This window comes from Grus americana, chromosome 8 (genome assembly GCF_028858705.1).
Source record: "Grus americana isolate bGruAme1 chromosome 8, bGruAme1.mat, whole genome shotgun sequence".
NCBI lineage: Eukaryota > Metazoa > Chordata > Aves > Gruiformes > Gruidae > Grus > Grus americana.
This window is the reverse complement of record NC_072859.1, coordinates 10,897,978-10,924,602: the sequence shown is the minus strand read 5'-3', so window position 1 is coordinate 10,924,602 and position 26,625 is coordinate 10,897,978. Positions and strand designations below refer to the sequence as shown.

The 26,625-nt window shown below is 40.2% G+C and overlaps 2 protein-coding genes across 4 annotated transcripts in view; one reads left to right on the top strand and one right to left on the bottom strand.

Annotated features, from left to right (window-relative positions):
• The window catches only part of LOC129209388 (coagulation factor XIII B chain-like), a 28,420-nt gene extending 23,743 nt beyond the window's left edge, over nucleotides 1-4,677 (top strand). The window contains exons 16-20 of the mRNA XM_054833727.1: nucleotides 76-168; nucleotides 842-1,024; nucleotides 2,859-3,062; nucleotides 3,527-3,709; nucleotides 4,436-4,677. Of these exons, the coding sequence (XP_054689702.1) occupies nucleotides 76-168; nucleotides 842-1,024; nucleotides 2,859-3,062; nucleotides 3,527-3,709; nucleotides 4,436-4,647 (875 nt within the window). The 3' untranslated portion in view covers nucleotides 4,648-4,677. The remainder of the gene's footprint in view (nucleotides 1-75; nucleotides 169-841; nucleotides 1,025-2,858; nucleotides 3,063-3,526; nucleotides 3,710-4,435) is intronic.
• A 5,865-nt stretch (nucleotides 4,678-10,542) lies between these two features.
• The window catches only part of CFH (complement factor H), a 35,549-nt gene continuing 19,466 nt past the window's right edge, over nucleotides 10,543-26,625 (bottom strand). For all 3 annotated transcript variants that reach the window (XM_054833207.1, XM_054833206.1, XM_054833208.1), the window contains 17 exons: nucleotides 25,870-26,070; nucleotides 24,406-24,585; nucleotides 23,459-23,635; nucleotides 22,161-22,340; nucleotides 21,851-22,024; nucleotides 20,342-20,524; nucleotides 18,632-18,814; nucleotides 17,096-17,275; nucleotides 15,589-15,768; nucleotides 14,486-14,692; nucleotides 13,684-13,860; nucleotides 12,877-13,053; nucleotides 12,562-12,738; nucleotides 12,177-12,359; nucleotides 11,602-11,802; nucleotides 11,102-11,299; nucleotides 10,543-10,952 (listed from right to left, as the gene is read on the bottom strand). In XM_054833207.1, the coding sequence (XP_054689182.1) occupies nucleotides 10,942-10,952; nucleotides 11,102-11,299; nucleotides 11,602-11,802; nucleotides 12,177-12,359; nucleotides 12,562-12,738; nucleotides 12,877-13,053; nucleotides 13,684-13,860; nucleotides 14,486-14,692; nucleotides 15,589-15,768; nucleotides 17,096-17,275; nucleotides 18,632-18,814; nucleotides 20,342-20,524; nucleotides 21,851-22,024; nucleotides 22,161-22,340; nucleotides 23,459-23,635; nucleotides 24,406-24,585; nucleotides 25,870-26,070 (2,969 nt within the window). In that variant the 3' untranslated portion in view covers nucleotides 10,543-10,941. The remainder of the gene's footprint in view (nucleotides 10,953-11,101; nucleotides 11,300-11,601; nucleotides 11,803-12,176; nucleotides 12,360-12,561; nucleotides 12,739-12,876; nucleotides 13,054-13,683; nucleotides 13,861-14,485; nucleotides 14,693-15,588; nucleotides 15,769-17,095; nucleotides 17,276-18,631; nucleotides 18,815-20,341; nucleotides 20,525-21,850; nucleotides 22,025-22,160; nucleotides 22,341-23,458; nucleotides 23,636-24,405; nucleotides 24,586-25,869; nucleotides 26,071-26,625) is intronic.

The following is a 26,625-nucleotide window of genomic DNA, read 5'->3' as shown; positions in this document are numbered from 1 at the left end:
GTGTCTGTCTGGTTTGGTATTTGAAAATGAGTTGTTTCTGAGAAAACCGGTTCTAAGTTTCTGCTATCCTTATAGGAACTATGGATAAACAGGAATCTGAGGCACCACCATCACTTGAGGCGGATGCAGCCCCAAGGGCAAGCAAAACATATCGCAGTGAAGATACGAGTAGGTGAACATTGCTTTTCTGTTTAAAAGGAACTTCAATACTCTCCAATGCTATTATAGGCATTTTGCGACGGCTCTTAATACTCTTTTGCTACAGTACAGTTCCTTACTCTTGAAAATGTTTACGTGTGCTACAGATGTCAATGTAGCGGTCTGACAATGAACGAAAGGCCGTTGTTGCTTGTGTCTAGTGATTATAAACTACAGCTGTAAGCCTGCGCTTGTAATTTTATTTCATACGCTAGCATTTACCTTCAGTCATTTTGTACCCCTTCTTTTAGTGTTGTCTGAAAGTGCAAATTCAGGAGTGTTGTGCTGATTCTTTGCCTAATAGTTCCAGTGAGGTTTCTTTTGTTTATTTTGAACTATGCATGGGCTAAACATTTCAAGCAACACATAAAGACAGTCTCATCACAGAAAAAGAACTAACCTATATTGCGTGTAAACCAGCAAGAGTCAAATGCGGACATAGATGAGAAGCGTAGAGAATGCCTGTCTGCAATTTGGTAAGGCAAGTGTAGAGTTTCTGAAAACAAAATTTGAAAAAGAAATTGTATTCATTTCCATTTTATTTATACGTAAATTTTTGCTCGGTCTGTCGCTAGTCTGATACTTTTGCCAGTGTTAACGTTGTTTTAGTGATCTAATTATCTATCTCCCTATCTCGTATTAGAAATGCAGCAAAACTGTACCTCCCCACCTGTGATTAAAAATGGTGCTGTTCTTGGTCCATTATTGACAAGTTACAAAAATGGTTCCTCAGTAGAATATGGCTGTCAACATTACCATTTTTTAGACGGACCTAGTACTGTTTACTGTGACCAAGGAAACTGGACAGAACAACCAACTTGCTTAGGTAAGTCTCGTAAGAAAAAGGAAGTTTTATCATATGTAATACAGAAAGGTAAAACTGGAAAGAACTTCTAGATAATCCTTTCATGACCACCTTGTCTCTTTCATTTAAGTTAATAAAGATTCCAGAAACATGAGGATGAACCAAACCCAAATATACCTAGGCCACTCCTGCTAGGTGTCCTCGGGCCTGCTCTTACAGACACCCAAGGAAACAGATGCCTCTGCTTTCCTGAGTGAGCCATTCTAGAACGTTGCTATCCCTGTTACCTAGGAGGATTCTCCAATTTCTTTCTCCATATTCTCCATTCAGTTAATTTCTTCCTGTCTTTCAGTGCATGTTTAGAAAGAATGACTGCAGCCATTGCCAAAATGGCTTGTAGATATGATTAGCAAGGAATATAATGACTTATGGGGCTTTCATTTTTAAACCTTCAGCCTTTGTTTTTGTTATGTGTCTTTATATCTATTATTTCATTCTAGACTTTCTAACTTTTCTGTGTTATTCTTATGTTTGCTGTTCAAAACAGCGTATAGAACTCCCATTAGGAATTTACCAATACTAGCAGGAATACTACTTCTGATGATCTACAAGAGTTGTTTGTTTATCTTTTCCTTCCTTCCTGTAATGAAATAATTCTATTTTACTAGCATCCTTTGTTAAATTGACTCACTTTAAGTTAGTAATATACTGTGAAAATACGAATAGATAACCAGTTCAGTTTTAATTACTTATTTCTAGATGAATAAAATGTACCTTGTCTGGATTGAAAGGTCCAGATCAGCATGCTTTGATCTGAATACTCAAATTCAACAAATCCTGTGAAATAATGAAAACTCTTTTCCTATGAGTGTTATTTGTCTCCTAAGCATCCAAATAACCATTATCGTTCCCACGTTTTCTGAGATTTCTTTTCAACCCTCACCTAATCAGACCAGAAAGAGGACATACTGTAGCTAGTTTCAGGAAAATAACCATACCGATTTGTTGTTATGGTGCTGTCATCAAAATGCATAATAACAGATTTCTCCTTGCTTTTCCCTCAGCAAAGCATTAATGTTGGGCAATGATTCTTGTGGGACTTGTAGAAATTTATTTTTGTAATTGTCCCTCTGTCAGGCTTTATTGAAGTTGAATGGTGGTTTCAAAAGTTAATGAGGTTAACTGTCTAATGGAAAGCAAAGCTACCTGATGTGAGCCTGGCAATAAAGAAACCTGTCAGAAAGCAACCAACATAATATTGACCTTGAATAACCTGAAAAAGCCCAAAGACAAACACAAAACTTCCAAAAGCTTTTCAGAATATCTCTACATTCTTTTACTGGTGACAAAAGAGAGAAAAAAAGCAAAGAAAGGGAATTGTCAAAACACTTCCTTTGGCTAACAGTTTAAAATAAACTATTTAAATTAAATAAACTACTACTATCCTCGAAGGCTTTACCAAACCTGTCAGCCAAATCTGACAGGTTAGTTTTGATGGATGACTATTTTCTTTATAAAAAAATCCTTTCAGTAAAAAAGTTCTTTTCATCTTTGGTGGTAAACCCAGGCTGCCATAAGTTTACAAACACTTGTAGAAACCCGATTTTGTCAGAAGTGTGTTTTCTGTGATTTACTGTTCCCAGTTGAGGCTTATTTTTGCATATTATTTCTGTTACTTCATCCCATTTCTTTACGTTTGCATTCTTTTTTTTATGCACCTATAGTTTTTTTTTCTTGCAAGATTCGAAAACATGTTAGAAGTATTGATTTAGAGTTATCTTTCCTGACTCCTACAAAAGGGAGCTAAGAAATCACTTAAGGTTGCTTTTTATTGAAGTACACTTTTATTTCCTAGAACCATGCACTCTTAATGTAACTGATATGAACAACAACAACATCGACTTGAAATGGAGGCAGGAAGAATTAATTTTCCTACATGGTGATCTCATAGAGTTTGAATGTAAACAGGGATACAGTTTTCTCTGGACTACCATTCCATCTCCTGGGAGGACACGATGTAACCGCGGCAGACTGAAATATCCGAAATGCATTATGCAAGGTAAAACAATGCTTTTTTCATTGGCTTTTTAATTAATCAATCTCAGACCTATTTAGAAACAACTTGCTTTGGCAGTGCAGGCCTAGAATCTGTTGTAAATAATAGATGGTTAAGATTTAACACTACAGATACACACAGATATCCCTGTACAAGACAGCTATATTGTTAAATATATCCAAGCGTAGAAAATCAATCCAGCTTCCTTTGATGGGGAAGGCTGTGGACAGGAGGGAGGAGCTGTGCTCCAAGCCCAGGGAACTCACAGCTCTGTAGAAAGACAGCTGTAAACAATTCAATGCACACAAGGATTTCTTTTGGCTAAAATAAAGCAGAAGATTGCATTCTGATTGGAGACAGAGTGCAATAGCAAGAAAATACACTGAGAGCTGATAGATATCTAAAGCTGCTGCTTGGCTAGCTTTTTAAGCTGAATGTTTCTCAAATGTTTTTTAATGTTATTCCAGCTCCTACCAAAAAATGTGGCTCTCCACCTTCTGTTGTGAACGGAGCCCTTACTCTCCCACCCCTGACCCAGTACGACAGTGGTTCTTCAGTTCAGTATAGCTGCTCTGACTATCATTTTTTGCAAGGATCTGAGAGAATCTACTGTTCCGAAGGACGGTGGACTTCACCACCAGTTTGTATAGGTAGGTGTGACAAGATAAATAAGCACTTATTTCTCTCTATAATTCATTAAATCATAGAAGGGTTTGGGTTGGAAGGGACCTTTAAAGATCACCTAGCCCAACCCCCCTGCAATGAGCCTCTTAACTAGGTCAGGCTGCTCAGAGCCCCATCCAACCTGACCTTGAGTGTTTCCAGGGATGGGGCATCTACTACCTCTCTGGGCAACCTGTGCCAGTGCCTCACCACCCTCACAGGGAAGAATTTCTTCCGAATATCTCATCTAAATCTCCCCTCCTTCGGCTTAAGGCCATTCCCCCTTGTCCTGTCGCTCCATGCCCTTGTAACCAGTCCCTCTCCAGCTTTCCTGTAGGCCCCTTCAGGTACTGGAAGGTGCTCTGAGGTCTCCCCGGAGCCTTCTCTTCTGCTGGCTGAACGACGCCAACTCTCTCTAAATTCAGATACTTCTAATTTATAAATTCAGTATTGTCAACTAGAACTTTAGGATCTCAACTTTTGTTTTTTTCCGCTAGAGATGAAAGCTTTAATAGAAGCAAGTGCAAGCTCGTCTGGCTTTTTTTCTTTTTTTTCCCCTTAAATATGACATGCCTGCAGTATCCGAAAAAACGGTGATTTCATGTATAACAAGAGAATGGGAAACAATCTACAGGTTTAGCGTAGACTGGTCAAAATGATGGGGTTTGAAAAATAATTGATTTATTGACACTGATTATGTCTCTCTTCTTTAGAGCCATGTACTTTGTCAAAAAACGAAATGGAGAAAAGTAACGTGCTGCTGCAAGCATTCTATGTGAATCAAGCTTACTTTTACCATGGGGATTATGTTGGATTTTACTGTAAACAGAACCATTTTGGAGCAGAATCCGGTACAACTTTATTTCAAGTGCAGTGTAACAGAGGACAGCTGATGTATCCAAGATGTGTTGAAAGAGGAAAATAAGTATGGACTTCAGGAAAGCCTATAGAAAAGGTATGTACATTTTCTTTCTCTGATATTAACAGCTGAATTAAGATGCCTCATATTTTCAAGATCGCTCCAGTCAGCTCTGAGAAATGAGTGTTCAGGGGCATTGCTGGGTCTGAGCTGAAGAGGGAGGGAAGTGGAAGTGCTTTGTGGTGTGAGGACTGGGAATGCAGCAGAAGAATGAAATATTGGCATACGCGTGGAAAACTTAAGACGAAGGCGATCTGTAAGACTTACAGTGCTAAACTTGGGGATGCATCCCCAAATCTGGAGGACTCGAGCAAAGCGCCATGATGAGGAGATGCTGAGCAAGTAGTGCCCTTTGAGGACAGTGTTGGTTTTGATAGCAGGAGTGCTTTTGTGACTCCAGAATATAGCTAAATTGAGATTTAATTTCATGCCCTTCGAGGCTGTGATGTTAAATGATGTTAAGCTCTAATTCTACAGAGAGAAAGGAGAGGCTTGTTTTTTGTACATCTTAACAGCACCCATGTCTCCTTTCACAGGTAAAACGCCTCTAAAGGACAAGGAAAAAAAAAAAAGCAAGTATTGAAAAAAAAAAAAGCAAGTATCGAGAAAACAAAATTAAAAATTGTGTTTAATGGATGTATGAAACCATTTAAAAGCCTAAAAAGATGCAAATTCTACTCAGTAGTTAATTATTATTCTTAAAACAAAAGAAGTCAAGCAAGCGTCTTTGTTTTGTTATTTGAGAACATTTAAACTATTAAAATATCTGGTCCGCCTACTTTGTACGATTTCCTATGACACTTAAACATTGGTACTCTTGGGGCTCTGCCTTTGAACGTGTTGTGTGCCTGAAGGTATGAAGACAATTCAGGAATACAACGTTTGCCTCGCATCCATTTTAGTATGTTTTAATAAAAAAGTCACTCTAAGGGTCTCTTCTGTATTTTATCTCAAAACTCCATCTTTCTGTGATATCAGAAGTGTGTGCTGTTCTGTATGGTTTTCCAAGAGTTTTGAGAGTGCTATGTGAGTAAATAAACCAACAAAGAAATTAAAGCATTCAAGAAATAAACAAATCCTGCTTTTTTAATCAAAACCCGGTCAATCATGTGGTGGGAGGAAAGGTGGATAAAAATAGTATTTACATGCTACTTACAACAGCATTCCAAAATGCTTTCAAAATAATTAAAAAGAAGTCATCACTTTGTAAAGTGATATTTAAAAATGAAGACAAATAACAATGAGATTTGGCAATTTATTGTAATGAGCTTTTGATGTGTGACATGTAGATGTGAGCTAGATGTTCACTACAGCTTTTATTTCTTGGTCACGCTATGAACAATGATTGCAATGTGAATCGGTAAGTCTTTCTCAGTTAAGAAATGACGTAAGAACTCGGTTAAACAAAATGATTGGTGATCAGTTTTTAACCAGCAAATTTGGGTGTATCGAGCATTCTTACCTTAATAGCTGCCATCTAGGCTTGCTGTGCCTCCGGAAACTATTTGTCCTGAGGCCAGAATACATAGAAACTCATCTCAGTCTGGGTTTTTACATCCTATTCATTCCTGTGTTTATGAAAGACAGAAGAAAAACTCTATTTCCCTTGAACATGAAGGGTGTTTACACGGTGGACTAGATCTGTAAGCAAGATCTGGCAAGGCAACTAGTACCTCTGTGACCATATCAGTAACACCACACAAGGTCAGCATTACCTAGGTATCAGCATCAGAAGAAACAAATTTCAATATAGATGTAGGCAAACTGGGACGAACAGGGAAAAAGGCTGTTTATTTGGAAGGAGACTGGGGTGGAGCATGGTGAAAAGAGGACCCGTAAACAAAAAAAAGGGTAACGAGGTCTGCCCACGATAAAACTGAGACTCTCCGGGGACACCGCTCAAGCAGCTCAGTTTAGCTCGGGCCGAAACCGCAGATCCCTAGTCGTGAACCAGCATAGCTTTTGTTTACGTGACTGAGCCATTTGTAACACTTTGGCTGCTCATTCCTGCTAATTGATGCCAATATGTTAATCAAAGATCAGTGTAATCCATGGGTTCATTTGCTGTTGAAATTTAGACTGACTGGGATTACCAGCAGTAGCAGCAAGTTTCTGCTGGATTCTCGCTTGCTGTCTGCACAACTGTACAAAGCGCTATTTCTCTTTTCTGTGAGATTACCATAAAGCAACTCCTTGTCATTTGCTGATAACGGAAGCCCTCTCTTGGGCACAAACATGTTTTGTGCATTTTATAGCTTAGAAACCAAAGCACAGGTCTGAGATACCTTGTCAAGGTCACGCTGTCCGTATCCGAGCCAAGAACTGCATCAGGGTCATCGCAGCTAGAACGCTGTCCTCACTGGGTGCTTAGAGAAAAGTAATTGCTTCTGGAGATCAGTCTCTGTCCGAAATCCCGCACCCTGAAACTGCTATTTCTCAGTAACCTGAGCAAAGCCATAAAATTATCATGATGTTCCTTAATTCTGCTTTTCATATAAAAGTATCATTTTCCTTACTCATTTCTCACACATACGCACGCAAAATACTGAACTGTGACACTGAATAAAGTCAAGGGCTGAACCTGAATTCCCTTGTGAGGGGGCAACTGCTCGTCTGAACACTATTCTCGCAGTGAGAAAAACACATCCTTATTTACCAGAAAGTTTAAGGTCAAAACTAAAGTAAGTAATTCCGTCGTATCATTTAGCTACAGGCAGGGAAAGAAAAGATGGTGCTGATGTATTTGACTTTTACGTTCATTTTTCTATAATGTATGTTTCTAACTTAATAACTTAGCAGGGATATTACATTTGCTGATGTGCTGTCACTGGTATTTTCAAGAACACAGGGTAGCAGCTGGATTCCTGAAACGCCTCAGAGCGAAAAGGAACTGCAACGAGGCGGCAGTTGGGGCAGTGCGTTGCTCTCCCACCAAGGCAGCAAGACTCACGGTAAAAGCGCGATGATCCCAGCAAGGTCCCTTCAGTGCAGCTGTACAGGAGATGCCAAAAGGAATCTTGGCATCTGCGCAACTCGGAATTTTTTTTTTTCACTTGGAGTTTGCAGTACAGGTGACTTGGTCAATCACTGTATTATCACTAGCCCTGTATTCATAATATTGGTTACTATTGTTCATGTTCATACATCGTCGAGATTTCTTCTCATTCTGTTACCGACACCGCATATGGTTTTCTGTACCTGTATTTCCACCAGACTTCCAGCTCTGGGTTCTGGCTGTAGCTAACTAGAGGGCAGACGATGCGTTTGTAAGGCTGCTAAAATGAATGCAAAAAATGAATGCGCTGCAGTAGCCTATTGCTTTGCATCAAAAGTACTGGCAGTATTTTCCTATCACATGAACGAAGCCTAGCAACAAGAGGCTTCACTGAAGCTTGGGTGACTTCACTGAAGTCACTTTCTTTTATTTTCAAAATGAACATTTAAACATGCTGTCTACCTCTCTCCCACTTCCACAGTCCAGACAGCTAAAGGGAACGTCTGCTCCTCTGACAAGATGGCAAGAGGAGCAAATGCGATGAATTCCCAGGCACAGAAATGATCTTGCCCCAGAAGGCCTACCTGCTCCTTGATTCAGGCTCCAAGAAGACTCAAGTGCCTTCGCAAACCAAAGCCTGCGGTCTGCCATGTGGCAGCCTACGCTAACGTGATGGTCCGTGATCTTCAAATACGGCAGGTTACAGAAGAACGTGACTCTTGTCAAGGGAAAGGCCATGTTAGTCATCAATTTGCCTTCGCTGACTTGGCTTTCCACCTTAGCTATTTGCCATAGGTGGAAAAGCAGCACGACACTGCTAAACTCAGTTTAAGTGGACCTTTAAACACACACGTGCGCCCTCGCGCTCTCTGCATAATTTGTTCTAATACCTGGTTCTGCAGATCTTCAGCAGTGTTTTCTATGTATCTTCCAACAGTATTTACTGACAAAAGAACGTATTTTGTCACCTTACTTTCCGCTGTGTATTATTTCAACCATTTTCACTGCAGCAGGAAGAACAAGAGTTTCCCCAGAGGTATATGACTTTTTGGCCTTTGCTATCAAGTGAGAAGCCTCGAAAAAGGCTTTTAAACATTCATCATTAAGTTTAGTGAAATTTTGTAAAGTACTGGATTGAGTATGACATGACTTAAAGCGTCACTGACACAACGTAGAGATTTGTCTTCATGTTCTGGATGCTTATTTTTTAAAGGTCTTGCTAGCATTGGCTAATATCTTAAGGCGCAATATACTAAGGGCAAGGTCCATTGTTAACAATAGCAGATTTAAATCCATATTTCAAATAGTAGTTTTCTCAATTTCAAATTGTTTTGATCGACTTCCTGCCAAGTGCAATTGGATAGACGTTGTTTTTACCTCATACCCTGGCTGACAGCTCACACTAGGATTAGCAGTGTCGGCTCTGCCATTTTCTTGCTGTTTGCTGGTGTCTTAGCTTCTCTCTGCAGTTTCTTTGCGAGGAATCTTTTTAAGCCGCTGGTCCATTTTGTGAGGGTTAGTTTGGTTAAAACTAAATCTAATCGACAAATGCACTTAACTGGGCACATATAAGTTGCAGCGCGCTGCAATATGCTGAAAGCAAACGGATGAGTGAGGGTGCTACTGTGAAAACCTCCACATTGTGGAGCACCCCCTCTCCACCCAGGACACGTTGGTACCATGTGTGACATGGAACCCTATGACACACAGACCAAGTGAGATCACCACTGTCAAATCTGAATGTTAAATATCAGTAAAAGTTGGTGGTGGTTTTTTTTTTTTTGACAAAAAATAAATATAAATGGAAGTTCTAATATTTTCTTTCTGTAACCCAATCAAATCGTCTTCCAAACTCCCTGGGGTGCCTGCACCCCACTTTGGAGCCCACTCCAAAGGACCTTCAGCATTGATTTGTCTGGTCTTGAGCTGCAGGGCTCCCTCTTCTCCAGGGTCTTGCAACAAAAGACCTGTGTGTTCTCAGGGAGTCAGCTCGCCCCTTTGCTCTCTTCACATCATGTTCTAAGAAAAATATGGCCAGTTATTTGGTTATGGGGCTGCCAAAGCAAATATTTAGCTGTTCTGAAATCTCCCTTATCCTCCAGCAAAAGCAGCCACAGAAGAAGTATTTCTTGCTTCATTTCCTTAGAGAGAAATCAACCCCTATTAATACCCCACAGGCATATTAAGATGGGCTCCTTTAACTACATACAAATAAGGCATGCTGGTTTAGTTGATTTTAATGACCCTAGTGGAATTAGATGAGGTTAAAGAAAAAAAAAAACCCTCTGAGATGAAGGCACCAAAGGCCCTTGGAAAATTACCCCTCGGTGCACGGTCAGCTTTTTTTCACAGCCCACACTGGCTTTCAAAAAAATATTAGAGAGTGAACAGCAAGAAAAGAAACTGCATATCACCTACAAAGCCCCATAGGTAAGCAGCAGTAAAAATGCTTCCTCAACCTTCTCCTGCCCAGCTAGGCATCAACAATACGCAAATGTGTGATCTCTTCCCATGCATCAGCTGCAATATGTTATTGGCTCAGCTACCAAAAAATCAAGAAGGTCCTGGCCCCATCAAGACACCATCACAAACTCTCCTAGAAAACAGAAGGACGGCAGGTCCTATTGCAGGACCTGGACCAACAAGTCATTCCCGCCTCCATCCAGAAATCCCACAATTACTTGCATCCCAACATCCTGCCCTTCCCGCAGATGTCAGGGAGGCTCAAGTGCCCCATAAGAACTGGATCTGTGATCTAGAGACTTCCTTGAGTTGCGTAAAGGAAACGCCACTCACTCACCCATCCTGACCAGGCAGTCAGGACACTCACCTCTGCCGTGACCCCACAGTAGTTTCCAGGCAAGCACACAGAGAAGCTGGGAGCAAACAAGGCCAAACACACTTGCTGATGATCAAATTACCTGTGGGCTTTAATTCTTGTCTCAGTATGCCACCAAAGCCAGCCTATTTCAGGACACAATTGTTAAAAATAACAGACAGATCAATATAGAGCGGATAAAATGTAAGCACAACCATTCAGATGGATAAAATGTAAACACATTTACAAAATGTAAATACATTTACCAAAAAAATGGATAAAATGTAGGTAAAATGTAAACACAATCATCCGATAATAATTAAAAAAAAAAAACAAAACCAAACCCAAAAACAAATTCCAAGACAGAACATTGGCAAACAAAGCACAGCAAAACAGGAAACGCCAGGAAAAACTGAGCTCAAATCACTAGGTTGGTCGAGGGATCTTCCATTCCCACAGCTGGGCTCCTTCAAGCCATTTCCATTTATTACCATCTCCCTGCAGCGTAAAGAGAAACAAGGGGAAAAGGCGTGAAGACCAAGCCTGTGCACCACAGTGGTTCCTCAGAGCAGTGGGCAGGCAATTGCAGAAAAGCTGCCTCCTACAGCACCCCGCCCCCCGCCGTGTCCTCAGCAGCCAGCACTTACGTTCACATGTAGGATACTTAATCACTCCATCCAGACACTCTGGGCTAAACTTCTCAGGGCGTGAAACTGGTCGGTACCACCATCCGCATTCAAAGAAAATATAATCCCCGGAGTAATAGGTGGAAGTGCTCGACCACCTTGATGACCGTAGTTGAATGTTGTTGCTTTTCATAGTCCTCTCATCCAGTGTGCAGTTCTCTGGAAGAAGTACTTTCATTATTTGCCTGTAGACCTCACGCTGAACAACTGATGCTCTGAAACTGTTGGTACCAGCAGAGAGCCCCCGAGCGCCCTTTCCCCAGCAGCCTTTTCGGCTCAGGTACGCCTGTCATCGGCTTCTTGGGGGCACTGCCCCTCACCACCTGCAGCTTACAGCATGCTCCCGCAGCCTGGCACCCTGCTACTACCTCCCCAGGCAAGCTAAAGGCTGTCCCTTGGCTTCAGCACTAACAATGCAACACCACTGCAGCTAAGCTGTGGCTGGAGCGGAGAAGACTTACTTCCTGGCTTGCACCATGGATATTCTAATGTCCCCTGCGTACATTGTACTCTGAAGGGGGAAGAAGCTGGATCCTTCACATATCCTCTTTTACACCGAAATTCAATAAAGTCACCCGATCTGGAATACAGCTTGCTTCCTACGATCCATTTCAGCTCAATATTGTTTCTGCCCATGTCTTCTTCAGCTGCTGTACAGGCCACTTGAAAAAGGCAAGAGAAGAGTGTCATCACTTCATACAGACACACCACAGGTAACTTTATTTTTCCCCAGAGCCTACAGAAGTTCTTTGCATCACAAAACGCTTCCAGCTATTTGCTCTGTCCCTCTGTTACTTGTGACAGGAAAGACACAAGCTTCACATCCAAGCTAAAGGGGAAAAAGGCCATGACTGAGACCCCATGCAGTGCTTTGGAGAAGCCTTTTCACTCTGACAGTCACACAGAGCAAGACCAAAGCATGGGTGGGGGAAGTCACCAGGCACCAATGAACTTCCTCGTGTCTTCTTGAGATCCCTCCTTCACCTCTGCCCAGCACTTCGCTAAATTTGGCCACGCAGCACATGCTTCAACCTACCTAGGCAAACGGGGGGGCTTGTCCACTGCCCGTTAGTACAGCTGATATACTGAGATCCCTCCAGGACATAGAGACTTGGGCATTTGTACTCCAGAGTTGTACCTTGTGAATATTCTTTCATGGGGAAGGAAAGAAGGTCTCCATTTTCAATAACTGGAGGTGGGCCACATTTCCCACCTTTCCCTGGAAGAAAATTCCCAATCAGAGGGAAAACCGTGAGAGTTTAATTGCAACGGAGGCCTGGCCACAAATACTACCAGACAGTATGTTGGCACTACTCTGAGAAGAAAGCAGAGAGAAAATGCCATTGAGTCAGGCAGCTTCACCACAGCCTCACTGACAGGCAACTGTATGAAGAGAGAGAGAGAGAGCGAGAGAGCGATACCTTTGCACTGTGGCAGCTCTGTCCAGGTCCCATTCTGACACACTATGGTGGAAGCCCCAGTCATCTGAAAACCTTGCCAGCACTGATAGTGAGCGCTCTCCCCAGGCAAATACCTCGACTTTTTAACACCTTGAACATTACCACCAGCAATTTCTGGAGGAGGTTCACATGTCACATCTGAAAAGAGACACTGCTGCAGTCACATTTGCAGTACATGAAGAAAATGGAAGTAAAAAAGGTAAAGCCTTGAGAGTATTTAGGTAAACAAACAGTCCTCTCTATGCTAACAGGCAAGAGGAAAGCACAGATTCCTACCTCTGCAAGTCGGCGCTCGTGACCATTCTCCATTTGTACAAGTGACAAAATCTCCACCCACCATTTGAAAATTTCTTTCACATTCATACTGCACGCTGGCACCGGGCAGATACCTGTCCTGTTGAGTGCTTGTAATAAAAGCATTGGGAATTTCAGGTGCAGCTCCACAGCTAACGTCTGAAGAGAGAGGTGCATTTAAGAACAGTTGTGCAGCAATACGACAATCACAGTATATTGCATTTCGGAACGCCATTGTTCCTAATGAGCAAAAGTTATTTGTGTAATGCAGATCATTTTCTACAGGTAGAAAAGGAAGATATTATGGTCTTTATTCTGTAACACTTCACCAATCAATATTATTTTTGTGCAGAGTGAATAAAAAGAGAAAAGGCGTTGCAGAGATCAGCTGAAGGTGCAGATTGGTGCTGTACAGCACTGTGTGCCAAAGGGCTGGAGAGTGAAGTGATTTCTTTACTAGCTGAAGGTAACTTTCGGCAAGTGACATTCTTAGCAATGTGAAAATAAGCTACATTACCCTACCAGTTATCTCCTTCTTTGCATGCAGGCAGCATCCATTCCCCCATAACCCTCTCTCTGCTTGATTTCAGCAGCGCGCTAAGTTCAGTTACTAGCTTCAGCCCACAGGGGAAATGATTTCTTTGCTAATCTACCCTGCTTGCTGCTTCTCAGGAGTCAGAAAAATCGGTGGTGTAGCAGCCTGTTCAAAGCAAGACTCACCTGCGTGCCTGAGTTAACAACATGAAAGACTGAGAAGGATCATAGACTACTTAGAAGTAGAACCTATACCTTCACAGAAGGGCGGTGCTGTCCAATTTCCTTCTCTGCAAATAATTTCAGGGGAACCAACACTCAGGAAACCTACATCACACTGGTAGCGAATTGTTTCACCAGGCTCGTAAATTTTCTTGTTTCTGCCTTCAATTTGAGCGTTGGCAACTTTTGGAATGCTTCCACATGGCATTTCTGAAAAGATACAGAAAGTTGATGCTTGTGCTAATGTGATATATATATATATATATATAAAAAATATATATAATCAGTGTACTGTTTCCGCCAAATAGATGCTTTAGAGAGCTTTTTTGAACATCAGCATAGTCATCCACTGACAGTGGCTTTTATATAAAAGGTAGCATACGGAAGATTAAATGTCATTCCTCTAAACAGACATGGACTTCGGTCACTGAAATATGTAGATCCTGTTTCTAACCATGCCAGAGAATTTTAATAAAGGCTTCTGTCCCTTACTACACAGAAGCGGTTTCCATCACTGAAGCACCAAAGCAACTCCTAGTCACTAGTGCACTCTGTTGAAAACACATCCTTGGATTATGACGATGTGCCCTGGACTCACCTGGCAGAGATACAAGCTGAACAAAGATTGCAAGAATACAAAGGAATATTTAAAAACTAAACTGCATTCAAAAAGTCAGTCTTGCATCTAATTGTGATTGCTCTGAAGACATCCATGAGGCACGATAAGATTCCACAGCAAAATATGGAGTTACTGGCTCTTGCTAGTCAACCTTCAGTTTCAAACTCTTTCAATTTCATTGCTAAATGCACTTAAAAAAATTTTTTTTTATATTACCCAAACATGCAGGAGCTGAAGTCCAGTTTCCCATAGAACAAGTTATCTCCGATGATCCATTGAACATGTATCCAGAACGAGAAACATACTTAAATTTAGCACCAGCCAGATAAATGGTTTTCCCTTCTTTTTCAATTTTTAAGTTTTGATTTTCCAGCTGGGGAACATCAGCACATTCTACAGGTTGTGGTGGCAAACACGGTCTTTCTGTAAAATACAGAAAACACAGATAAACAATAATGCAAGGCAATTAATATTCCAATGACATATGCAGTCTAAAACGGACCAAAAAAAAAAAAAATCATCCAAACATAAATTAAATGGCTTGAAAGAAAGAAGAACTATCTAAGATACACAAACTAAATTTTCTTTCTCTCGTTTCTGTCCTACATGGGGTTTCTTTTTTTGCCCCTGACCCAAATTAAAGCCAGGTCATACAAAGGACATATAGTTACAACTTAGTATCAAGAACAGGGAAAATTTCATAGGCAGAGAAATAGAAGAGACATTATGTTGTCTTGGGATACTGAAAGTGAGTTTCTGGAATGTTAACTATTAAATTTTTCCACCATTAATAAAGTTGTACCATTGTCCTGAGGAGTTTTGTCATGACGTGATGAAAAAGAGAACAGAACAGAAGCCACAAAAAGAAAAGAAGAAAAATCAAGAAAGAATAAAAATGAAAAAACCCCAAAGATTGCTACTACTACAACTAAATAATAATGATTTTTTTTTCACCAGGATGCTATTAAAGGCCCCCAGTCAAAACTGAGACTCCATTCTGCAATATGCTCAGCAAACGAATAATCACATAGCTCTTGAGGAACTACCTGAAATTTGTATATGCCATTTCGAGAAGTCTGTGTAAATAAAAAGACTTACTGTCCAGCAGTAGGTTAACTGCACTTTCTTTAGCAACTTACATTTATTGCTTTTCTGCAGTTACCTGTTATGATATATAATTAATTATATATTATTTTATATTATATATTATATTTATATTCTTAACAAAAATAATATCATCCTCTGGCTAATGATGACTGCAAATGCATAACATAGAAATTAATAATAAAACAAATAGAAAAAAATAACCCACTACTGACCCACACAGTAAGGTGGTGATTGCCATTTTCCTTCTATACATGTTATTTCTTTCACACCGATGAGCTGGAAACTCTTCAGACATGAAAAAGCTATTTTACTCCCATGCTTGTAATTTCTTCCATCTGTTATCTGTTGAGCACTGGGCACCTGAGGTGGAGGTGGGCATGTATTCTCCTCAGCTAAGGACACATACTCATGTTATAATAGCACATAAGTTAAAATGTAACAGTCCATCACAGATTAAAACACTAACAACCAAGAAAACACTGGCAATAATACTTCAGTAGCTATCTCATACTTTAATTAATACCATGATCATTTTGTTCTGCTTCAGAAACACCAGAGCTGCCTCCAGATGCTCATATGCTTTTTACCTCATCGAAAAGACAGTCACAGTTGCCTACAGCAATCTAAGCTGGAGCTTCTTGTAGTCCCTCCTTTCCCTTACACACAGCTACACATTCCTGTGTGCTCCCGTTCATCTCTCTATGGTGAACTATTTTATGAAAACTGGACCAACTTCTGGGGTTCTTGTTTTGTTTTGTTGTTGCTTTTTTCATCAGACAACAGAGCTAAATGAGAATCACCAAGGGAAACAAAGAATAAACAGTTTTCCCACTCAAGGAACAAAGGGCCACTCCTGCCAAAGGAAAGAGAAAGTGAGGGAAGGAGGTAGATCTAGGAAGTAGGAGACCTCAAGAACTTGGCTTGCTGCTTCTAGTGGTTCCAGAACACTTGGAAGGTAGGGACATTTGGTTTTGAAGGGGAATGCTCCCTGGAGTGATTGCCACTCTGTGTACTTCTCCCACTTCCACGCATCATTCCCCATGAATCTGGTGTAACCAAAGCAGGCAATGAGGCAATGATTGTTTTACAATCATGCCTTCTACAGGCAATATCCTGCTCTGCTATACATAAAGGCAGTCCTGCAGGCGTCTGACCTTTGGTGTGTATTAGGTAAGGGCAGTCCCCTCTAGGTCTGTGCTTCGGAGTTGGCCAACTCAGTTTTTTTCTTGTTCTTTCACTAGGCAGCAATTGGAAAAAATAGAAGGAAAAGAAAAAGAAAAATCAGGAAAAGAAAAGCTTTGAATGTTTACAGGAAATAAAGGAACTTTGGCTGGAGTGTGAGCTATGTGCTACTCTCATTTGCACCAGGGTAAAGCCCTTTTGAAGATCCGAGCTTAAATTTACCATTGAATCTTTTCTCACATCAGAAGTGATAGTGACAATGGTTCCAATAGTCAGAGTAGAGATTATTAAGTCTTCCTCTACTAAAACAGTGTGCCTCTAAACCTAGTAAACTGTTCAAATTGTTCCCATAATTATTCATGACTATCCTTTAGCATATAATCAAGTAACCATACATATAAGCATGTAAGCATTTTTATTTCAGACTACTGACACAGCAATACTAAGAAGCTTTAAGAAAGCTTTATCATTCCTACATAAAAAGCTTTATCATTCCTACATAAAAAGAAGAAATTGTATGCAACTCTAAAAACATACCTGTACATTCAATCCCTGGTAACCATTTTCCAGACACACATGTTGCCTGTTTAATACTTTTGTCAGCTGATGTGCATCTATACTGTATAACTCCACGGAACGTCTTCTTTTTTGTCCTGGAAGGACGACCATTGTGCACAAGCTCAACATCCATTGGAAGTACACACTGAGGAGATGGATCTGAAAAAATCAACAAACAAAAGCTAAAGAAAATAGATTTAATTCAGATAATACATACATATGCATTCACTGATGAAGAGGTCATCAGTTTCCTTATGCATGTCCACGTGAAAGTGGTTTTTTATTTACCGTAGTTTGAAGTAACTCCTAAGATTCCTAGATTAAAGAAACAGAGTGAGGTTTTTTTTTGTTCTTGCTGCCTAAAGTAGAGACTGTTCCCAGTCACAAAGCAATTATTCTTATGTTGACAGGATCCCTTCTGCTGAGTGCAGGAAATAATATAAAAAGTAAACATTTTTTTCTTCCCTAAAACTATAAAAAGGTAGCAAGATGAGCAAGAAGAGAAACCTTTTGCTTTTAGAAACAGGAGCATAAAGGAAGTACCAGACCACACCAAATACGTACGAGGCATCAGTCTCCTGTGGAAGTATATCTAAATCCTGATTCTGAGAGTCAGGACACAAGCCACTTGTGAAAGCTAAGCAGACTGTGTTTTGTACCAGATTCAATCACTATTACTGTAAATAAAGGTACAGTGTATGCAAACCACTGATGAATATAAAATCACTTCTGAAGAAAGGGGGAACCAAGAATTGGATATATCATAAACTCTATTCTGTTAAAGATAAGTGAAGTGCCACAGTAATTTATCCCAGACAAGACTCCTTCTTGTCCAGTATCACTTTTTTCTTAAATTACTGACTTCAATGTAATTTCTTTTTCCTTAGGAAAAGGGTTTGGTTTATATCTTTTTAAAAGACATTATTTTCATTCAATTTGTGCACTGCAAAACTAAATGGGAAGATGAGAAAAAAGAGAAAACTACTGATCAGAAATGAAAAGTACTAATCCACATAAAAATGGTGAGGATGAGATAAGCCTAGCACGTTGTGGCTACTAATAGTATTTCAAATTCCCAGCAGGATTTTACAAAAACAAAGTACTATACAGAGACATAAACTACAAGCAATTAACGCAACAGGCAGGCTACTTTATTGCAGGTATGTCCCAAGGCTTCTGAAGGGTCATTACCAGGGAGGAACACTAGAAAATGGGTAAAAGCCACCATACACCGAAGACGTACCCCCATACTTGATTATACCCATTGTGCAAGTGTCTGTTTCCTTCCCCAAACTGACTCAGAGCGCTTACAAAGTTGTAGGTGCAGAGTCTTTCCAGGATGAAGGACATGTTCACATTTAAAAGAGGAGTAAATAAATAAAATCCCTTAGTTGAGATTCATGAAACTATAGTATCTCTGGCTACATATTGATTGCTGAAGTCCTTGAAATTTTGAATAGCACTATGTTACACTCATATCCAAAATATTATGGAAATATCATGGAAATAGATTACCGGCACAAAGAGGTAAAGGCTTCCATTCCCCATTAAGACATTTTATTTTCATTTCCTCAGAATTGCCAGAGCCTTTTTTACATCCACAAATTACTTCATCACCATGTGAAAACTGGGTCTGGTCTTCCTGATGAAGAACAACATTCGGAATAGAGGAAGGTGATCCACATGGCACTTTGTCTTCTGTTGAAAAGAGCAGAAGTATTCCACAATAATACTGGAGTCATATATGAATAGCTGAAAGAACTTAAATAAAAGCTATCTTTGCATTTGGTGAGTCAAACCTATCCCCATTAATTGTAACAACTAAACTTCAACACAGCTGTAGTATGTATATGTTTTAATCAGTTCACTAAATCTCTCTCCTGTCTTTTCCCTTCCTTCCGACGAATGTCACTGACATTCAAACCCTCAGGTTTGAGGTACACTACCCAATGACATGCACAGAAAGTGGGTGCTTTGGCAGGAGACTTGACTGTAGAACTGTTCACCATTTCAATAGCAGGACAATAAAAAACTGTTGGACATGTCTGACTAGCTTAGGGAAGACAGCAACATACATAGTGCATTCATAGTTGCCATGTTTGTAGCCCTGTGCCCCAGTAACATGCAGTATTGCCACTGTTAGAAGAGGCCACAGAGTTTGTACCGAGCTTGCAAGGCCTCAGGATGGAGGCTTATGAGGCTGACTTTGTCAGAACCTGTCTGGACCTGCCTGGAGGCTTGGTTTTACTTACTTTAGCTGTAACAGACTTTCTCTAGTGATCAGGCTATAGCTAATTTATTTTACTTTTGGTTATCTCTGTATGGCACAACCATAGTTTTGTATACATAGTAGTAACAAGTTTTTGGTCTATGTAGAGTGAGTAATTATGACTCTACTATAATTATGTGGGTTAATACAGGGCTAGTATGATAACAGAGTCCTTGAGAAGTAGGGACTGAGGTTGGGTGTGGCAGAGTAGAGGCATGGGATGGTAAGAGACAGGGGAGGGCCTGGCACCCCAAGGCTATGAATAGCTCACAAAAGGGCAGCTGAGACCTGGAGCTGATCACAACTAGTTTTAGAGTAACACAAAGAACAAGTATCTAACATATCTAAAACAAACTTAACATATCTAATTCAGAACTTGTAGACCAGTGAAAAAAGGGCAAGGCAGAAAAGCATGCTAGCAAACCTAAAAATTGCCCCAAGCAGATCCTGTAAGGAGAAAGAGGAAATCATCAGCATCAACCTTGCTCACAGTAAATGACTTTTGAGATACTGATAACTTCCCTCCAAAACACACCAGACTGAAGCCATTGACTTTAGGTCCCAAAGGGACAGTGGAAGGGTAAGCATAACACCAGAAAAAGGGGTAAATAAGAGAAAGTGTGTGTATAACAATTGTAATTATATATTATAAATTATTTGTATTACTTAGATACTCTGTATTATTTATATATTTATAATTATTCTTTATATATTATGTATTTTTTTTCTCTTTCTGTAATCCTCACAAAAATTCTTTCATTGGACTGTTAAGATTTCAATTATACTACTAATAAAGTTTGGGTTTTACATACAGTGTGTGTTTACTTTTCATCCATATCATGATTTTGAACATAACATGTTACACCTGCAAATATGTAATTTTAATTGTGAAAAATATCTGTGAAGCATTATCCCACAGTGAATTATAGACTTCTCACAAGAGTTATATAGATTACCAATGCAAGAGGGAGGAGATGACCATTGTCCATCAACACATTCTATTTCCTTTGATCCAACCAATTTAAACTCGATGTGGCATTCATATTGCTTTCTGTCCCCATGCCGATACTGGTCCACAGAGCCACCAGCAATACTTCCATTGGTAATCTCAGGTGGAGGTCCACAGCCTCTGGTGTTTGCTGAAATCAAGAGATCAAATCTATGCTCTGAACTCAGCACTTGTAGCACAGTTACATGTTAAGTGCAACACAAAATAAATTGAATTTGTTGCTTAAATCTAAGAAAAATCAGTAGAACAGTTCAACAGGCCATTAGTTTATGCCTTTGAATATCTGGATTTGCTTTGGGCTGCAGATCACAGAGAGATATGCGTGACCCTGGCTCACCCTACTCTCTTACTTCCACGCACTGCCAATTTCCTGCTATGATAGAAGAAATGGTTGATAAAACCAACCCAGTTTTAAGAGAAAAAATGTGTTACATGGAGGACAACTTCAGTATTCTTTAAAAATAAAAAGGTGAAAATTCTGCAAGTAATAATAGCCTACATTATAAAAATCACCCAGCAAGTGATATGTACTGTATATTAAAGGAATTAACACTCTGATGGAGTGCATGGAACTCCTGTTAAGGGAGCTTAAAATGTTCCTGAGCTAAAGAGCTAACTATAGGAAATACACTTGTTTTTAAATGCAAAAGAGAGTACCCAAGAAGGGTGACAGCATGGAAGACAACGAGGAAATTGATCGAGTGGGAAGGAAAGGAGATGAGAAATATGAGAACCCTTCATCCTCCCAAGCTGCCTTATAAAAGGGCCTAGCACCAGCAAAATAAACTCCTTTCAGACGCCACTAAGTTGTGCTCTGTCTTAAAAAGGATGAGAAAAATAGGGGCATATATCCTCCCTTCTGCAGGAGTTTGCTCATACTACCACATGAAGCTGAGGAATTTCACAGGGAAAACTCTTCATTGCGCCATCTCCAAAACAGTTTTTTTCTTCAATACCATGTGATCAGAAAAAGGAACATAGGGTACAATATCTGATGGGTATCAATATTAGGCAGTGACAAAACTTAGGACATTTAGGATACAGTAAGAGAGGATATTACTCAAATTAATCACTCCTAATCACTCACACTGCTAATTGCACATTATTTATGCCTTTTTGAATAATAAATAATTTTTCATACCTTACAGTCAATAACCTCAGTGAAGTTTTGCGCAAGCCATTTACCAGCTCACTTTCAGTTACTGCAGAACTCCAATTGGCATAACTAAAGCTAACAGAAAGTTCAACACTGAAAGTTCAACTGTTCAGAATCTTTCACATAAAATAGCAAAACACTATGAAATGATTCGAAGAGGACCAGTTCCTGCCCTCTTAGAGACAAAGATGGGATAATTGTTCTTGGGAGCAAGACTGGCTTATAGAAAGTGTCTGCAGAAGTCTTCAGGACCCAGGCATTTTCATGTATTTCCTACTACAGTAAAGTTAACAGAATTACCTTTACACACTGGTGGTGATGGAAACCATCCAAAGTAATAGCACTGAGCAGAGGCAGGTCCCACTCTCACGTAATTGTTTCCACAGGTAAATTTCACAACATCTCCATTGCGGTATTTACCCTCCTTGGGAGAAAAGTCGCCATTGGGCAATGTCAGCATTTCACATTCTATTGCTGCAAAGACAAAATATTTTAACATACAGTGTACACCCTACTAATGATTAGAACAAAACCAAAGAAAGTCTTAAAGAAAAAAGCTTTACAAAGTGTATACAGAGTTACACTGATTAGCAAACACAACAATATTCACCAAGACACCGGGGCGTTGGAATCCATTCACCATTTATGCCACACCTTGTGGTACCAGTTGGCATATTATTTGCTGTTTGATATCCTTCCAAACATGTATACTCAATTGTATCTTCAGGCATGAACATAGTTTTATTTGTGTGGTAATTCAAAATTTCCAAATGAGGTGTTTTACATGATTCTGTAGAACAAAACAAAGTTAGTGCATTTTGTGATCCAGAAACACTGTCCTTTGGAACCATCATTTCTGTAGTTGCTTGTGTGTGTGCTAGTCTACTGAACTACTCAGCATATTTGAAACATTAAAAATTCTGCATTGCCAGAATATGAATGTAGAATATCATATATAGCATATTCACATAATATCTATTGCATTAATCTTCAGAAATATGTCTACAGAAGTAATATCTAGTATAAATATTTCTTCCTTAGATTCAATTCCTTTCCTTCTAATAGTAATATTATTATTATTATTATTATTATTATTATTATTATTATTTATTATTATTATAATAGCAAACAGTTTGTACTCCTGCTCCCCATGGTCATTTGTGAGGGGGGGTCAGAAAAAAAGCTGCAAAATCCTAGGTAAAGGCAGTCTGAAATAAAAGGGCAAGATAAAATATCAGCTAAAGTTGGTCAATATTATGAGCCTCAGTATTGTAACACTGGAAGTAATATTACACTCCTACTCAGGAGAGAAAGGAACTTCTAAGAGGAAAAAGGCAACAACAGCATGGAGGTATTTTCAGGAAAAAGCATTCTAGTGTTTTTCACAAATGTACGTTTTAAGACCAGTGCAGACATATGCATAGTGCTTTTTATGCATAGTGATAACGTGTTTCCAAATAATGAATCCCATTTTTCTCTAGTTTGGTCACATTTAAAGAAAGTTCTTGGCAGAATCCCTTGGTTCAGAGGCATTTCTTCATAAATCTTCCCTCACAAGTGTGAACGGTGGGAGAATTGGGAGTAAATTTGGGTATATGTACCTTGTATCAGGTAAGAATCACTGGAGAGGTCAGTGACTACCCTCTACTTCTTTCTAGAGGTCCAAAAAGATAGCTCGCCTAGAAGAAAGTAGGTATTTTCCTGCCTTACTCATTTCCTTTATGCTTTCTCTGTATTTCTTGGACTCCCAGAAAGGTTAATCTCTGGAGGATCAGTCCTCTGTTTGAGTCTCCCTCTGTCCAGTAAGAAAACTCTACCAATCTAGATGACAAAAACCTGAGCACCTGGGACATCATGTCTGCGTCAGTCACAAATGATAGGGAGCTCTGAAGCCTTTATGCTACTCACTGATACACTTTGGAGATGGAGTCCAGCCATTCTCTTGACACCGTGTCACTCCTGTTTCTTGTCCTTCTGGAGTTACAAAGCCAATATGACAACTATAGGACACCACCTCCTGTAAATTAAATGTTCTTCTTGTCAAGGTGAAATAACCATTGTCAAAATTGATAGTCTGGCATTTTTCTGAAAGAGACAGACAGAATTTCTTCTAAGTAAAACGCTGCTAAACTACATGCTTATAATACACAGAAGAAGGAGGACAAATGAAACAGCAGTAGGATTTAAAACATTTTTAAGAGCACATGAATTTTTGCTTCTGCATTGAGCTCTGTTCCTGGGGAACAACTGGAAAGTGAAAAGCCAAAGTTCACAGGGACCAACTAGTGCAGCACAAACAGGGATGGACAGGGGTTTGATTTGCAGCAATCCTGTAAGCTTCCAAAACCGTATGTCCGCATCTGGTCTTTGCTAGAAATGAAATTCGTGGTGGGCATGCACTGCACTGTGCATGCATAAAGAGGACCTTTGGTCCATATTGCAAGGGGAGCACACCAGAGATCACCATGGTGTGCGTGTACCACCTCAGTTCTACCAAAGAGAATCCATTCAGAGTGCACCTACTGCAGGACTAAAGTAAATAGAACAAGATTTCACTACTGAAGACAAAAGAACTATGACTCCCATTCCAGAGCTTATATTCTAGGAGATCTGCATGAGCCATGTGTGGACATTTCACAGGGCTACATTCTGCACGTTTGTATAGCAACTGACCTCAGCAGCATACAGTGACATGCGAGCTGCAGGAACCAGTTGAGAGAATCATGGCATTGTGTTTCAGTTGTAGAGCACCTAGACTTAGAGTTACTAAGCAGTGGTGACAGATTAATGTAGGTGATGTGATGATGATTTACTAGTTCTAGCGAGAAACCCCAGCAAAATACAAGAACGCTCACTTTTACGTATACATCTTGGAGGAGGTGACCAGCCATCCTTTGTGCATGTGACTTCCCCATCTTCATGTTCAGTACGATAGTCAGCGTAGCAGGCATATTTAACTCTTTCACCTTCCGTGTAAACACTCTTCTGGCTAGGTGCGAAATAACCATTTTGCAGCTGTCTAACATGACAATTTTCTAAAGAAAGAAGGTAAGTGCATTTAAGCATAGTAACTTGTACAGCAAGAACTGAGGTAAATTAATTCTTAGGAAGACAGTTACTAAAAAAGGACCTCCTAGCACCTTTCTGTATCCTTCTATCCCAAGAAGACATTCGTGTTCAAACCTGACTGAAAGCATGTTTTTTTTCACTGCCCTAAGATTAATGAATCACATGAACAGGAGTGCAAGTCACTATGCAGAGGGCTAAGAAGTGGTCTAGTAAACAATATTGCTTACCTAGTGTTCATAAGCAAGGTTGGTTAACTTCAGTGCCTCTAGCGTCATGTACAGCAGCTCTGGTTTGGTCTGCTGTGTCTCTAAACTGTTGATGTCTGCCCTGAGTGATTTTCAGCATTTGCTTCCAGGAGATTGTATCATCTCTGTGCAAACGTATCAGCCTCTCGAACCAGGTGTAGAGATTTTAGCAACAGCTAAGCACACTGGCTCTACAGCACCCTGTGCCGCCAAGAGCCCCGAACAAGGAAGATGGCTGAAGGAATGCCATAGCTGTGTTACTTGAGTAACTGATCCTTTCCTCCAGGCTGGACTCCACTCATTTCCTGCACTGAGCACCACTCCACTGAGGGCAACGGGGAAAGATCAACCTTTCGTAATCCGCTTCCAAGCCCTACCAGTAGGTAAGTACTTCACTGTGACTGAAGATGTGTGTTAGGAGAGGAGGCCTCAGCTCACTGCTTTACATCAATTTTCCACAGTTCAAACATTAAGTCAGTGTATCTGGATCTCTTGCTGATGCCATGCTCACTTTTTGCAAGAGTGTGCCACCTTCTCAGCTCCAAATGTTATCCAAAGGGACCAGGCAATGGATCTCAGAGGAACCTCTAGACAAAGTGCCCAAGCCATGGAAGGAAGAGTATGTTTACGTAGAGTAGAAACTCTTTGTTTGCTTGTGCAGCTGTGTGTGCAGATGAAAGTAGGTGCGTGCACATGACCCAGAAATCAGAGAAGAGAAACATTTCCTGTGTATTTCTTAATCTCATGGATAGTTTCAGGAGTAAAGAATCTACAAAATCCAAAAGCACTGTTTCAGCCTTACTCACTTCAGAGTGTCACTTCCCAACTGACAGTTTGAGCTCTGCAGATAGGCTGATAGTCTGGGTGCAGTTCCAGGGGTCAACTAAAGCAGTTCTACTTTAGCAAACTGTTCTTTCCTCTGTATGTGCTCCATTGGCACAATTTCTGCTGCGCAGACTTTTGATAATTATAACAGAATTCAGCACATAGTGGAAACGTACTTACTGAGGCATTTTGGCTCTGGAGACCAGCCCCTTTCAGAACAGACCATTCGAACCCAGTATTCTCCACTCGGGGTTGAATAACCATTATTGCAGTGGTAATCAGCATGCTGCCCAAACCTCATTGGAAAGTAATAGTTTTTGTAGTACTCCAGTCGTTCACTTAACTTGCCATTTTCTATAGCTGGGTAGTCACACGGTTTCTCTTGAAATAGAATTTAACAGTAATAATATCAACACATGCATGGCAAAAAGCTCAGGACACAATTAATTCAGACTCAGCTTCATCACCTGAGTGTTTTCTGAAACTGCCAGAATCAGGACAGCACACCCTGGCAGATCCTCAGGAGTCCAGGAACAATTGCACTCTGCTTCTGGTGTGTTTGTCATTGCCTACACCTATGTTGGTTCCCTCCGTTTCCATTGCAACCAACGGAAATCCAGTCAATATTCTCAGTGGATTCCAAAGCCTGATTCACGAGACCAAATCTAAGTACTGATTCTACAGTGAAAATACACTGTTTTTGTAGAGCGTCTTGACTAAATTTACTATGCTGACCATGTTGGGAGCCCAGACAGCTAGCTCAGATATAGACACTGGACTACGGACACTTAAAATTGAGGTTACTCCTGTCACCATTTTCATTGGTAGCATTTGGGATTCTGCACAAAAGCTCTTCCTAGCTCTTCTCATTTTTATTTTAAAACTATAGCATTTTTCTTCTGTTCTCTCAGTTCCTCAAAAGAACTGACCCTTTTC